Source organism: Pelophylax lessonae (assembly GCF_965119305.1).
Source record: "Pelophylax lessonae genome assembly, chromosome: 6".
In the NCBI taxonomy this organism is placed as follows: domain Eukaryota; kingdom Metazoa; phylum Chordata; class Amphibia; order Anura; family Ranidae; genus Pelophylax; species Pelophylax lessonae.
In genome coordinates this window covers 27,777,354-27,794,092 of record NC_138773.1, presented here as the reverse complement: position 1 = coordinate 27,794,092, position 16,739 = coordinate 27,777,354, and the positions used below count along the sequence as shown (strand labels likewise).

Here is a 16,739-nt window from a genome sequence, read left to right as displayed (position 1 = left end):
TATGAGGAGCGTTTACAATCGCTTGATTTATTCTCCCTGGAGAAGAGACGCCTGAGAGGGGACATGATAGCAATTTATAAATATCTCAATGGGGATCTCGGCATAGAAAAACAGCTATTCAGTCGAAGGGATTGCATGAGGACTCGAGGGCATACAATGCGATTGGAGGAGAAGCGTTGTAACCTCAGGCAACGAGGGGGGGGGGGGTTCTTTACTGTTAGGGCTACAAGATTGTGGAATTCTCTACCACAAGAGGTGGTTTCTGCGGGAAGTATGGTGGCTTTCAAAAGATTCTTAGACGTACATCTCAAGGATCAGAACATTCAGGGGTATGAGAGATGATTACAGCCACACACACCTACACAGGGGGGAACTGGATGGACTATTGTCTTTATTCAACCTCACCTACTATGTAACTATGAAATCTAACAACAAAAGTTGTATAGTGTGTATCCAGCTTTAAGCTGGATACACACAATACAATTTTCTTTAGATTTTTTTTCCTTTAGATTTACCAAAACCATATAATATGAGGTCAAATCTATACACTTTCCATTTGTATGCAATCTGGCCCTTTCTCTACATAGTTGAAGGTAAACCTAAAGGAAATCTAGCAGCAAAAGTTGTATAGTGTGTATCCAGCTTTAGGGTGATTTTCCTGATGGGAACAACGATGGACCATATCTGTGCAATGTGTCACAGATATGGACAGTCGCTGGTAGCCTCCATTAAGAAGACATGTGACAGGGTGACCAAGCAGGATAACAATAGTAGGAAGATGGGAACACCCATGTTGTCACTCTATAACAGGAAATACCTGAACAAGGACCTTCATGGCAGGAGTTCAACTCATTATTTAATGAAATCAGTTTAAAAGTGTTATAAAAGTTTTCTTGTAATGACACATAAAATCTCAAAGGCTAATTCCACCTTTCGCATAATAAAAAAATATATGAAATACACCCATACTGCAAAAAGCATAAGTGTGCATTTAGTATTTTTTTTGCACCGCAGCCTGCAAAGCATTGTAACTGTGGTCAGTGGATTAAGGGTGCAATGCTCTGTCTCCTGCAGACATAGGCGTGCGCACAGGGTGTGCCGGGTGTGCCTGGGCACACCCTAATCACCTAGGGCACATTAGCATTATCGCTCTGTTTGCCAGTGAGGAGATGGGAAAGATCTCCCTCTGACCTGCTCTGCCATAAGAGAAGTGCCTACGCACTTCTATTTCACTTTGCCAGCAGGGAGAGTAATGTACCGGGGCCATATACATGTAGGCACACACATGCATGTGTATTGAAACTTTAGGGTGCACACCCTAATGCAATAGGCTGCGCACACCTATGCCGGCAGACATTTCCTCCAGTTCATACCCAGTTACCAGACTTTAGTTAGAGGGATGGTGGAAGTATCAATGGACTACAAGTGAGGTGATTGCTGCATATGTGCTCCATTGAGATCACAAATCTCTGTGAATGAATGGTGTAGATGTGCAGACAGAACCACACACAGTCAGGTCATATTGAAATAGGACAAGAGCCGTTGGGGAGCAGAACCCCGTGATTCTGTAGGAAGGGGTGGTTTGAGAGTTGGGGCCGTTGATTCTGACCACATTTCATGTTACTCTCCAAATATGGTCAGAAAGATGGACTTGGCTTTAAAATGTGAGATTTTAGTGATTGGCTTTAAATATAATTTAACCACTTGCCGACCGCTCACTCAAGCTCTACTGCGGCAAAGTGGTTAGTTCCCGTCCAGCGACGTAGACCTACGTCGCTGGACTCCTCCCCTTGTGGGCGGCGCACGCGCGCCGCCTGAGGCTCCCTCCCGCTGTATTCAGTCACAGCGGGAGTCGGGCCAGGGGAGGAGCGGCGGCGATCGCCGCCGCTCTTCCCCGATCATTGGGGAATCTAGTTTGGAGATCCGCCCGCCTGTGTAAACAAAGCGGGCGGATCTCCTAATCAGTGGTCCTCAACTCCGGTCCTCAGGGCCCACTAACAGGCCAGATTTTAAGTATTACCTTGGGGAGATGCAGACTAGAGTACTGCAATCACCGAGCAGCAATTTATATCACCTGGGATGTATCTCAGTTATCTTGTAAACCTGGCCTGTTAGTGGGCCCTGAGGACCAGGGTTGAGGACCAGGTTCCTAAGTGACAAACAGTGACAGATTGCAGGGTTCAGCATAGCTGAACATGCGATCTGTCCCTGTGTCACTCAGTCACCTCCCCCCCCACACGTCAGTAAGCACCAGGCATACATTAACCCCTCCCTCTCCAATAAAATTAACCCCTTCCCTGCCAGTGTCATTTTTACAGTAACAGTGCATATGTATAGCACTGATTACTGCAGTAATGTCACTGGTACCCCCAAAAGTGTCAAAAATGTCAGTCAAGGGTCGATCTGTCCGCCGCAATGTCGCAGTCCTGCAAAAAAAAAATCGCAGATCGCCGCCATTACTCGTTAAAAAAGAAACACCAAAAATGACAGAAATCTTTCCCTTAGTTAGTAAACGCAATAACTTTTGCGCAAACCAATCAAAATACGCAAAAAATTAAAAAACATTTTGATTTTTACATTTTTGGGGGGGGAATTTCGTATAAAAAATTTTGAAAAATATTGTTATTTTTTCACAATTGTCGCTCTTTTTTTGTTTATAGCTCAAGAAAGTAAAAATCGCACAGGTGATCAAATACCATCAAAAGAAAGCTCTGTTTGTGGGAAAAAAAGGATGTAAATTTCATTTGGGTACGGCGTCGCACGACCGCGCAATTGTCAGTTAAAGTCGCACAGCGCCGAATCGCAAAAAGTGGCCCGGACGTAAGACAGCAAAATCCTCTGGTGGTAAAGTGGTTAACTTAAAAATTATTTGCTTTTCAAAAATGTAAAATTTATTGTAGAATGTATTGCAGTTCATTTATATACAGTAATTATTATTTTGGGAGCAATAAAAAAATTTAATATATATATATATATATATATAAATAAATGTCCATTTTGCAGTTTTCGAAACACTGATTTGTTGTAATAAAGTTACTATAGTTTTGATTCTTTCATGTTGATAAATTATTCTATATATTCACAGTCTTTATTTAAACTTTTTTTTTTTTTTAATTTTAGGACATGACCCCTATAGTCTCTATGGATAAAAACATCTTCTGCAGTCCAGTCTCTGAAACATTTTGAACCATGACCTGGAACAATATAAGATGTGTATGTATGTGAGTTAGGGACCTTAGATTGTAAGCTCCTTGAGGGCAGGGACTGATGTGAATGTACAATGTATATGTAAAGCGCTGCGTACATTGACAGCGCTATATAAGTACCTGAAATAAATAAAATAAATAAAAACTGTATATTGTGTCATTGATTTTAAATCTTAATCTTTTATACAATTTTCTAATAAAGTGATTTATCCTATTCCATTCTTGTTGAGTCAGTTTTACCTCCAGGCGCCTATGTTGCTCTATTTCAAGCAATTGTCTGGGGTGAAATGTTAGAATTTTGAAAACAATGCTATTTGTTCTTATAGATTGGTAGGCTGTCATCAGGGATCAGTGAAACTGGGTCTTTGTCCCTCATAAATTTCATCAAACAATCATGAGATTTTGGAAAAATACATTAGAACTGATGGGGAAGGTGAAGTGAAAGTGCAGCTTGTACTAAAAAAAGGAAAAACATGATTTTCCTATTTTTTTTATGGAAAAATAAGGGAGATTTTTAAGTGTAAAAAAAAAAAAACAAAAGAAAAAAGAAAAAAGAAAGCCCGTAGAGAAGAAAAGAAGTTGAAATACTTATCTCACCCCAGGTTCAACCTACCCCTCTGAGGAAATGGTGACATCATCATCCTCCTTCTGGAAAGATCCTGGGTCACGGGCGTAACTACAGGGGTTGCAATTGCAATGGGGCTCCATACTCCAGGGGGCCTGTGCGGCTCCCCTGTACACCTGGAAAGGAGGGGGGGGGGCAGCATGTAGAGAAGTCACTGTCCTCTTTTTTCCACCTGTAGCTGCAGGAGGAAAATGGAGGAGATTGGTTCCTCTGTGTGCTGCCCCCGCCACTCCTCCTATCCAGTTCACTTGTGTTCTGCTGTCTCTGGGCCCCTGTGTGCTCCCCTGGTGTCCCCCCCCTACTGTCTTACCCCCCCCCCCCCCACTGTGTTCCCTCCCCTCTCCTGCCGGCTGCTGCAGGGGATGTGTCACAATAGAGAACCAGGAAAGTTTAGTAAATATGTAATTTACCAGCTCCTTCCTTTTCTGGATGGACAGAGTCATAGTCATTTACATTGTAAAAAATTAAAACAAAATGATAAAAAATAATACAATTAAAATAGCAAAAAATAAAAGCTACTGACACCAGTGGGTGAACTTCCAGTCACGCTTGCGACCGGGTCCTGGTATTCCACCACCGTGGGGAGACCCCAAGATGGCAGGAAGGGGGCACTGCAGAACTTGTGAAAGGGTTGAAGGGAAGGGCCAGGGGTCCAGGGGGCCCCTCATGGTTTCTTGCACTGGGGCCCTGAAGGTTCTAGTTATGCCTCTGTCCTGGGGACTACTGAGTATGGGACATCTCAGAAGAAGAAGCTCCTGCCCTGTGGCAAGTCTTCCTGAGATTTCAGGTATACAGCCTTCCCTAGGATCCTATCAGAGATAAGGTGGCATAATGGCTGTAATATGAAAGAGTATATTTAATAACTTATTCCCACATGCTTTGATTTATCTAACAAACTAAAGTGATTTGGCGTGTGAGGGAAATATAAATGACCACTATTTAATTATATGGGATTTTGTTTATTGAGAGTTTTGGAGCTTTGAGCTTCAAACTACAAAACTCTACAATGTAAATGGGACTTTAATGATTCCCCGGTAGATTTAACCACTTCCCGCCCGCCTTATAGCAGATTGACGGCGGGAATGTGGTTGTATTATCCTGACCGGACGTCATATAATGGCGGCAGGATAATACAGCTCTGCGCGCCCCCCGGGGGCCCGCAGAGCGGCGATCGGTGATGCGAGGTGTTAGCCTGACACCCTGCATCTCCGATCTCGGTAAAGAGCCTACTGGCGTAGCTCTTTACCATGTGACCAGCCGTGTCCAATCACGGCTGGTCACATAGTAAACAGGAACAGCCGCTGATCGGCTTTCCTTAGTTCGTGCCTGACAGGCACGAGTAAAGGAGCGCCGATCGGCGGCTCCCCTGACGGGGGGGGGGGGTCGGCACTGGTAATAAGATCATTGATTACCAGTGCAGATCCTCGGGGGGGTGCCACTAGAATCACCAGGGATGCCCACCCATGACCCCAGGGATGCCCACCTATGACCCCAGGGATGCCCACTATGGCCACCAGGGATGGCAATCAGGGCTCAGGAGCCCCCCATTGCCCTCCCCATCAGTGCTGCCCGCCAGTGCCCTCCCTATCAGTGCTGCCCACCAGTGCCCATCATTGCCATCTTTCAGTGTTGCCCATTATTGCCCACTAGTGCCGCCTATCAGTGCCCATTAGTGCCCATCAGTGCCGTACGTCAGTGCTGATCAGTGCCGCCCATCAGTGCCCACCAGTGCCGCCTATCAGTGCCCATTAGTGCCCATCAGTGCCACCTATCAGTGCCCATCAGTGCCACCTATCAGTGCCCATCAATGCCGCCTATCAGTGCCTAGCAGTGCCGCCTATCAGTGCCCACCAATGCTGCATATCTGTGCTACCTATCAGTGCCGCCTATCAGTGTCACCCCATCAGTGCCTCCTCATCAGTGCCTGTCAGTGCAGTCTCATCAGTGCTCATCAGTGCAGGAAAAAACGTATTTATTTACAAAATTGTATAACATAAACAAAAAAACCTTTTTTTTTTTTCAAACTTTTCGGTCTTTTTTTATTTGTTTAGCAAAAAGGAAAAAACCTTGCGGTGATCAAATACCACCAAAAGAAAGCTCTATTTGTGGGGGGGAAATGACATAAATTTGGTTTAGGTACAGTGTTGCATGACTGCGCAATTGTCATTCAAAATGCAACAGTGCTAAAAGGTGAAAATTGGCCTGGGCAGGAAGGGAGGAAATGCCCTGTATTGAAGTGGTTAAAGACACAAAGACACATAGAGATGGATTTTTGGGTTCTCCTCTAAACATTCGGTCAAACTACAACCTTGGACTGAAACTATTGACACTACAGAATACAAAGTAAGACTGCTTAAAAAAAAACTCTGATTGGGCTGCAATACTCCTCTCTGTGGTGTTGTTTACTATGCAGCCTCTTTAGCAAATGGAGGACATTTAAATACTTATCAGAATACAGAAAGTTGGGGTTCTACTGGAAGATTCGCCACTATCTTTTCTGATAGTGAAAATCCTCTAAATTAGTGGAAATATTTATAAATCATGATAGTTTTGAATTAATTTAACAGAGATCATTTATCATCCAAGAAGTATTAAGATTTATCACTCAAGAGTGGAAGCTTGAAAATCTCGTTGCCCAGATGATCCAAGACTTTTTTTTTCAACTGTCTCTCCCTTCTGGAGTATGAAGTCCACTACTTTGTCCAATCTCCCTCTAGGTTCCTGAATCTTGTACAGATCTTCATACTCCTGAAGGGTGATGGGACTGAGATACTGCAGTTCCTGTAACAAGCTGCCCACATTTTCTTCCTCAAACACCTCCTTAGTTTTCATCTCAGATGTTTAATGGTGTGTGAAGCCTCCATGCTGAACGCCCATTCATATGGATATTTCAGTCTTAAAAAAAATTTTTGGGGCATATTTAGTAATAGAATCACAAATTCACCAGTGGAATGCTAGATGGCAAATGCATAAATTGCATCTATACCACATTTATGAAGTGGTGGATGACAGGTGCAAAAGCACCAAGACAGTTAAATGTAGTAATGGTAAATTTATAAGAGTTGTTCTGACTGTGCAATGGGCTATGCGGTGGTGGTGGAACACGTTAGGCCTTTGTGCGCAAAACACTAACTTCTTAAATACAAAACAGAGAGTTGTTTAGTAATTGAGGGAGAGTTGTTTAGTAATTAAGGTAGCATATGGTGAACAAGTGCAAATGTAAGTACTTATTGACCAGAATAGAAGAACAAAGCCTAACCACTTGCCGACCGCCCACAGTATATTTACTGCGGCGATCAGCCCTCCTGGGCAAAGCGACATAGTACTACGTTGCTCGCCCAGGAGCCTGCAGGGGACAAACGCGCGCCGTCGGAGGCACGTTCCTGCCCCCGCTCGTTCATGGCCATCCCTGCGCGCGTGACCGGCGGCTCCGATGTCCGTCGGTCACTCGCGATCTCCCGCTGGAGAGGGAGAAAGGTGTAAACAAAGCCGCCTGTCACTCTCCCTGATGTAACTGCAGAGACCATACGATCCTGCTATGTAGGATCATATGTCTCTGTGGTTACATCACAAGCCATGCCCCTTTACAGTTAGAACTACGCCCCTAGGGACACACTTAACCCCTTGATCACTAATAAAGTTAACCCCTTCCCTGCCAGTGTAATTTTTACAGTAACAGTGCATATGTATAGCACTGATTACTGTAGTAATGTCAATGGTACCCCCAAAAGTGTCAAAAATGTCAGTCAAGGGTCCGATCTGTCCGCCGCAATGTCGCAGTCCCGCAAAAAAAAAAACCGCAGATCGCCGCCATTACTAGTTTAAAAAAAACAATAAAAATTACATAAATCTTTCACTTAGTTAGTAAACGTAATAATTTTTGCGCAAACCAATCAAAATATGCTTATTGCGATTTTTTTTTTTACCAAAAATATGTGGCAGAAAACAAATTGGCCTAAAATGTTAAAAAATTTTGATTTTTACTTTTTTTTTTTGGGGAATTTCATATAAAAAAATTTGAAAAATATTGTTATTTTTTTTGAATTGACACATTTTTGTTTATAGCGCAAAAAAATAAAAAGCGCACAGGTGATCAAATGCCACCAAAAGAAAGCTCTGTTTGTGGGAAAAAGAGGACGTCAATTTCATTTGGGTACAGCGTCACACGACCGTGCAATTGTCCGTTAAAGTCACACAGTGCCGAATCGCAAAATAGGCCCTGGTCTTTGAGCAGGAAAATCCTCCGGGGCTAAAGTGGTTAAATAGGCTGCTGGTCAAAAGGCAGATGAAACCATGGCTATGTATGCATCGCAGTTTGTGAGTGATCCTTCTTTAGCTTTTGGTAGCCTATGCCATAATGCCTGAATATAATGGTAAATCTCCGCCATATCACCAGTGTGAAATGAACATAAAATGTCTCCAAAGCCAATCAAGGCAGCCAAAGACTCAGGCACATAGATGTAGTCGGCACCCGCTTCCGAGACACATGTAATACTTTATTTCTCAAAAAGGATACAACATGTAGTCCTCCACGCTCATACTTTTCAACCTTCAGTGGGCCTTAATCATTCCACTGATGATAATTAAAGCGGAGTTCCACCCGAAATTTATACTTACCTCCATCTTCTCGCTCCCGGTCACCTGAAAAACAAATGGATAATCGCAATTTTTTTTTTTTTTCACTTACCTTTTAGAGAAAATATACTCACCTTACTTCCTTCTTCCTCCCCTCGGCGGCCACGGCGATTCGTCACTTCCTGGCTTTTGCAATGATTCCTGGGAGCTGAACGTCATCGCTCCCAGGAATCATTGCGCCTGCACCGGCCCCGACGTCAGTTCCGGGGCGCGCGCGTCATTCCCTTCTAAACAGCTTCTGGGCATGCCCAGAAGCTGTGGAGGGATGACGCGCGTGACCCGGAAGTGACGTCGGGGCCGGTGCAGTGCATCGTGGGACCGAAGAAGGAGGAAGAGGACCGAAGAGGACGCGGAAGAGGATCGCGCTGGCTTCAAGCTGCCCACACCTGAGATGGCAGCGCTGGAGAAGACAATTTCAAGGTAAGTATTTCTCCTGAAAGGTAAGTGCAACCCGGGACAGATCAGAGGCTAGCCATTGTGGAATGTGCTAGCCCTGACTGTCCCGGGGGTATTTTTGTAAAAAAATGTAAAACTAGGGTGGAACTCCGCTTTAAGGCCTGCTGAGGGCTGAATTGTGTGAGTGTAGAGGACAACATGTGTATTCCTTTTTGTGAAATAAAGTATTGCATGTGTCTTTAAAGCGGATGACGACTACATCTAATTGTATGGAAGAGTTGGAAGCTGAGAGGAGCTTTCCGCTGCACTGCATCTTACACGAACGGTTACCCACAACAGGTGAGCAGCAGCTGGATATTTATTTGAGCCAAAGACTCAGGACCTTCATGAATATCTAAAGAACGAGGAGGCGCCGGTAATGGAGGACGGCACTTCACAAGGTAAGTCTACTGTAATGTGCAAGTATGCTATACATTCTTATACATTATGGCAAAAGCACCTGGGGGCCCCAAATTTGAATTCCCCTTTAAACACTTTACCACCGGAGGATTTTCCTGCTTTACGTCCAGGTCACTTTTTGTGTTTCTGCACTGTGCGACTTTAACTGACAATTGCGCGGTCGTGCAACACCGTACCCAAACAAAATTTACGTCCTTTTTTTCCCACAAACAGAGCTTTCTTTTGGTGGTATTTGATCACCTTTGCGCTTTTCATTTTTTGCGATATTAATAAAAAAAAAGCGACAATTTTGAAAAAATAACAATATTTTTCTACTTAAATATCCAATATATTCAATTTTTATCATATATTTAGGCCAAAATATATTTAGCTACATGTCTTTCACAAAAAAATTCTCAATGAGCGTATTTTTAACCGCTTTAAGAATGGAAGATTTTACCCCCTTCCTGACCAGGCCATATTTTGCTACTCGGCACTGCGTTACTTTAATGGACAATTGCACGGTCGTGCGACACTGTACCCAAATTAAATTTATGTCATTTTTTTCCCCACAAATAGAGCTTTCTTTTGGTGGTATTTGATCACCTGTGCGGTTTTTACTTTTTGCGCTATAAACAAAAAAAGAGCGTCAATTTTGAAAAAATAACAATATTTTTCACATTTTTTTTATATGAAATTCCCCCCAAAAAAATGTAAAAATCTAAATTTTTTAACATTTTAGGCCAATTTGTTTTCTGCTACATATGTTTGGTAAAAAAATCGCAATAAGCGTATTTTGATTGGTTTGCGCAAAAGTTATCGCAGCTACTAACTACGGGAAATTTATGTCATTTTTATTGTTTTTTTTTTTTAACGAATAATGGCGGCGATCCGCAATTTTTTTTGCGGGACTGCGACATTGCGGCGGACAGATCGGACCCCTAACTGACGTTTTTGACACTTTTGGGGGTACCAGTTACATTACTACAGTAATCAGTGCTAAAAATACTCACTGTTACTGTAAAAATGACACTGGCAGGGAAGGGGTTAACTTTTATTGGTGATCAAGGGGTTAATGTATGCCTGGTGCTTACTGATGTGTGTGGGGGAAGGGGAATGTGTGACACAGGCACAAATCGCAGCTTCAGCTATGCTGAATCCTGTGATCTGTCCCTGCCTGTCACAGAGGAGATCCGCCCGCTTTGTTTACAGAAGCGGGCGGATCTCCTCACTCGATCCCCGATGATTGGGGAAGAGCGGCGGCGATCACCGCCGCTCCTCCCCTGGCCCGACTCCCGCTGTGTCTGAATACAGTGGGAGCGAGCCTCCGGCGGCGCGCACGTGCCGCCCACAAGGGGAGGAGTCCAGTGACGTAGACCTACGTCGCTGGACGATAACGAACCACTTTGCCGCAGTATGCTTCATGTGAGCGGTCGGCAAGTGGTTAAAGAGACCCTATCTTTATGCTATGCCTAAACTCACATAACATACCCTATATTGTCAAAAGTATTGGGACGCCTGCCTTTACACGCACATGAACTTTAATGCTTTCCGAGTCTTAGTCCGTAGGGTTCAATATTGAGTTGGCCCACCCTTTGCAGCTATAACAGCTTCAACTCTTCTGGGAAGGCTGTCCACAAGGTTTAGGAGTGTGTCTATGGGAATCCATAGAAGTGCATTTGTTAGGTCAGGCACTGATGTGTGGAGGAGAAGGCCTGGCTCTCAGGCTCTGCTCTAATTCATACCAAAGATGTTCTATATACTCTATGAGCTTTGCAGTGACCCCCCCAACACATGAATACATTGAGTCCCCCTCTTCCCAGCTCTGGAGACAGCTCACATTGTTTGCATGTGTAGCCAACACCATAGAAATGAATGACACTTTGTGGCTGAGCTGTACAGTGTCATGCATTTCTATGGTGAAGGCAGTCTGGCCCCAGCACCATGGAAATGCATGATGCCTTGCAGTTTGTTCTAATGCATCCTAGCTACCAATGACGCTGGAACACTGGGTGCTAGATCCAGCTGTCACTGCCAGATCTATAGCCTTATGGCACTCAGGCTGGGGATAAACCTTTAACAATAGAGACACATCTATGGGAACTTTTTATAGGGGCAGCTTCCTGAAATGGGGGGCTTTCCCCAGAAATCAAGGACGTCTGGTCATCCTATAATCAGCGGATATTCCCCCATACAATAATAGACATGGCCCACTTTTGTTACCAACTGTAACAATGTTTGTGGAAAAAAGGTGGAAACAAGTGCGTCTTTTTCTTAAAACAATTGTATTTGAATCACAGTGCATTAACAAACTAAGTGTCATTTCCCTAGGTTTTACTTCTACTTTAATATTAACAGTGCCACATATTGTAATACATGGAAGCTTCAAACTCATTTGACTGAATACATGTGACAACATCTTCATAATTTGTATCCATCTGTACTCGTTTGACTGCATTACAGCAGACCGTTGATTTCCTGAGGGGTGAGTAGGAAATCGAAACTATCAACAGAATATTTAAGAACACAGTTTATATAACTCTGGGGTAAGTTAAACTAGTGGTATCAGAAGACATTTCCTGCTCTCCGAGGAAGGTGAGTACACAATTTATTTTCATATCTAGAATTTGAAATGTATTAAGTGTTTGTAAAGCCAAAATTTTTGTTGTCGATTTGGACTGAGTGTAGAAGGGCTGAAGCCCCTGCCAGGTGTCCTCATTGGGGAGATACTGCGGATTCAAGATGGTGACACCTAGCACCAGCCTCAGAACTTTTGGATGTCTACAAATAGGAATGATGTAACATGCTTAAAATACGCTAAAGAATAGGTTTATCTATAGGGAAAAATAATATGCATGTATTATTTGTGCCCACAGGTGCCTGCAAAGTATTGCACCTGCAATAGGTGGATGACGGTTGCAATGTCAGGCTCCTGCAGACACATCCTCCAGGTTTCTGTCCATATCTTCATAGGGCTTTCTGTTAGAAAGCTGCAGGAAAGTAGACTACAAGTGTGATGATCAAAGCACTCATAGTCCCATGAGAACTACCATCATAGTACCATGAGAAGTCCATCTGCTGCAGTCGTAGACGGGACTTGTAGTTTATTAATTTGCCGATCCCTGTGAATGAATGACATGGCTGTGGGGGTGGAGGTGGAGATCCACACAGCAGTGCTTATTTTGAATGTGAGAGCAGCTGCAGGGGAGAATAACCTGTCACAGGGAGGGGAATGGGAAAATGCGAAAAGATCTAACATGTTACACCATAAATATACAATATCTCACAAAAGTGAGTACACCCCTTACGTTTTCGTAAATATTTTATTATACCTTTTCATGTGACAATACTGAAGAAATTACACTTTGCTACAATGTAAAGTAGTGAGTGTACAGCTTGTATAACAGTGTAAATTTGCTGTCCCCTCAAAATAACTCAACACACAGCCATTAATGTCTAAACCACTGGCAACAAAAGTGAGTACACCCCTAAGTGACAATGTCCAAATTGGACCCAAAGTGTTAATATTTTGTGTGGCCACCATTATTTTCTAGCACTGCCTTAACCTTCTTGGGCATGGAGTTCAGAGCTTCACAGGTTGTCACTGGAGTCCTCTTCCCCTCCTCCATGACGACATCACAGAGCTGGTGGATGTTAGAGACCTTGCGCTTCTCCTCCTTCCGTTTGAGAATTCCAAACAGATGCTCTATAGGGTTTAGGTCTGGAGACATGCTTGGCCAGTCTATCACCTTTACCCTCAGCTTCTTTAGCAAGGCAGTGGTCGTCTTGGAGGTGTGTTTGGGGTTGTTATCATGTTGGAATACTGCCCTGCGGCCCAGTCTCTGAAGAGAGGAGATCATGCTCTGCTTCAGTATGTCACAGTACATGTTGGCATTCATGGTTCCCTCAATGAACTGTAGCTCCCCAGTGCCGGCAACACTCATGCAGCCCCAGACCATGACACTCCCACCACCATGCTTGAAAGTAGGCAAGACACACTTGTCTTTGTACTCCTCACCTGGTTGCCGCCACACACGCTTATTACCATCTGAACCAAATAAGTTTATCTGGGTCTCATCGAACAACAGGACATGGTTCCCGTAATCCATGTCCTTAGTCTGCTTCTCTTCAGCAAACTGTTTGCAGGCTTTCTTGTGCATCATCTTTAGAAGAGGCTTCCTTCTGGGACCAATTTGATGCAGTATGTGGCGTGTAGTCTGAGCACTGACAGGCTGACCCCCCACCCCTTCCACCTCTGCAGCAATGCTGGCAGCACTCATACATCTATTTCCCAAAGACAACCTCTGAATATGACACTGAGCACGTGCACTCAACTTCCTTGATCGACCAGGGCAAGGCCTGTTCTGAGTGGAACCTGCCCTGTTAAACTGCTGTATGGTCTTGGCAACCATGCTGCAGCTAAGTTTCAGGGTCTTGGCAATCTTCTTATAGCCTAGGTCATCTTTATGTAGAGCAACAATTCTTTTTTTCAGATCATCAGAGAGTTCTTTGCCATGAGGTGCCATGTTGAACTTCCAATGACCAGTATGAGAGAGTGAGAACGGTAACACTAAATTTAACACATCTGCTCCCCATTCACACCGGAGACCTTGTAACACTAACGAGTCACATGACACAGGGTAGGGAAAATGGCTAATTGGGTCTAATTTGGACATTTTCACTTAGGGGTGTACTCACTTTTCTTGCCAGCGGTTTAGACATTAATGACTGTCTGTTGAGTTATTTTGAGGGGACAGCAAATTTACACTGTTATACAAGTTGTACGCTCACTACTTTACATTGTAGCAAAGGGAAATTTCTTCAGTGTTGTCACATGAAAAGATAGAATAAAATATTTACAAAAATGTGAGGGGTGTACTCACTTATGTGAGATACTGTATGTGATTGTGTCTGCATGTGCTGCCCAGCCGCAGTATATGTACTGTGGTGGAACGGCAAGTGGTTAATATGGTACATTTGGTTAGTTACTGATTGTTAGTGGTTAGTTACTGATCTTCCATCCAGTTGGGCGTGGCTGATGATGTGTGCAATTCTAGTTCTAAATCAGAGCTGCCCATTACATTACAAAACTGGGGTATAGTGCTTCCACTTGGTTGGTTTTTAGTGATTCTTCTGGGAGCGATGTCCCCTGGGATTATAAGAACATGTGAGTTTGTAACATCTTCACTCAGGGCACCGCTGAGGATATGGGCAATTCTAGTTATGAATTAGAATCACCCTTTACATTACAAACCCGGGGGGTCCACTTGGGGTAAAGTACTTGCACTTGGTTAGTTATTGATGGTTCTCCAAGGAGCTAGATCCCCTGGGGAAAAAGTAAGAACATGTCTCCTGGTTGGTTGGGGTGCAGCTGAGGACAAGGGCAGTTTCTATTTATAGACTGTGATGTGATGGGAATCACTTTGGGTGGGAGATTCATGCAACCTACTGAGAATTTTTTTGGATTACTTTGCATGGGACAGTAATATTTATCAACAATATCCCTCAATAAATCTATGAAACATTAATTCCACTGTATCCGAATGATGAAACTTTGTATGAGCTTTGCCTCATAGACTATTGTAGGTAGGAGCCAGACAGTCTGCTACTGGGGTCTCCTGCTATTGTCTGAAGGTGTTCTGTGTTTATATCATAATGTAGAATGTAGTTTGTTTTAGCCTTGTTGCCGGCAGTCTGATCACCCAGGCTGGTTTAAGTTCTGAGTTAATTAGCATGATATTTATATCATTGTCAGCTAGTAGTTTCTAGAGGGGGGAGATCGCTGTTTGTGCTAATTAACTCATCTATTGTCTGCTAGGGGATGTGTTTTTATACTTAATAATAATAATTATGTATATTGTACTTGGGAGCTCGATGCCAGCAAGTCTGACCTGAATTGGGGATATCTGATTAATCACAACATTGTCCAGATGGCTAGCTAATTAGCTCAGAGTAATTATGCTTCTGGTTACAGTTTGTATTGTTAGGGTAATATGATCAGGAGGGGACTGTCCTCCTGTGGGATATATATTCTGTGTGAGTTTGTTCAATAAAGTGTTCCAGTTTTATACAAGCTATTGTCGGCTAGTCTTGTATATTGCGGCTATAATATCTGATATCTATGTTCAGACTTGAGGAAGCGATGTACTGACGGAACCACTCAAGCCGAATGTGGCTCGGTCCTGTGACACTGTGCCTTTGGGGGCACCCGAGACCCTCTCCTGTTTGCATTGTCAAAATTGTTTGTTGGTTACGTTAATTTTCAGTTATTTATTTTGTTGTTTTATTTTGTAAATAACACGGCTATTGTGTCTATTCAAACCCATATTACCAATGTCCTCAGTAGAAGGACCTAGGTTGAAAAATCCTTTGGTCATATAATTTATTCTGCCAGTAACACACTTCCTGTTCTTGGGTGACAACACTCCCTCATTGTTATTACAACAGAAATCCACCGCGTTCTAGAAACAACAAAAAATGGTGAACCAATAATAAAACAAATGTCGCTACTTAAAATATTAAATATCAAAATAAGTGAAATACAAAACGTATAAAATAATCTCATATATGTGAATCCACAGTAGTTCAATAGTATCAAATCAAATCAGTGATCTGTAGGTGAATAATAGTAAAAAAAATGTATATAGTGAAAAAAAAAAGAAGAAGCCCCATAACGGTCCTCTTGAAAAATGAATCCAAACAGAAAAGATATATCCCAGTGATATCCGATTAGGATAGATCACCAAAAATTTCCACCACTGCTTTGTGTAATTTCCAACCCTCTCTCATCAGATGGCAACTCACCAAATAAAATTTCCCCCCATTCTCATGGCTGGGCAAACAGGCTGCTAGACAAATCGACAGATGGAAAATTCCTTAGTATCCAAACCACTTCCCCACCTATCTTGCAGTAGAGATATACATCTGTGGGTATATATAAAAGAGAAAGGCTCCACTAGTGTAATATTGTCAAGACTCAATCTTTTATTAAAAACAATATCCAATCCACAAATCTTGTATCAAACGTTGTAATGCTCATAACATAATAGGGTGATCCCTATTAGTCCCACCACCTCCATGCTGGCTAACGACCATCCGGGGGGGCCGCCACTCGCTCTCACAATGGTAATGCCATGATTCCGGCTGCCATACAGTCACGCCCCTAATTGTACTGTCTATGGAAGAGCAGGGTTGTCACCTTAGAAAAGAACACCGACCCTCTCTCCTCCTCCATAGCATACTGTAGGGGGCAGATTTCACAGAGAAACGCAGAAAATGTAGAACTGATAAGAGTGTAATACAGGCAGAGAGCACAGGAGGTTATCAGCTCACTTGGATTCTGGCAGGATCAACAAGTGTTCTGTGCACTAATAAAACAGATATAACAAGACATGTAACAGTATATTTAACAAAACAAAATAGAAGCAACTAAGAGAAGC

At 43.1% G+C, this 16,739-nt stretch overlaps 1 protein-coding gene across 1 annotated transcript in view; it reads left to right on the top strand.

Moving 5' to 3' along the window:
- Positions 1–9,280: 9,280 nt before the first annotated feature.
- Positions 9,281–16,739, top strand: part of LOC309557645 (uncharacterized protein) — a gene marked incomplete at both ends in the record, with an annotated part of 68,982 nt that continues 61,523 nt past the window's right edge. Inside the window, one exon of the mRNA XM_082260436.1 lies at positions 9,281–9,302. Coding sequence (XP_082116562.1) covers positions 9,281–9,302 — 22 coding nt within the window. The remainder of the gene's footprint in view (positions 9,303–16,739) is intronic.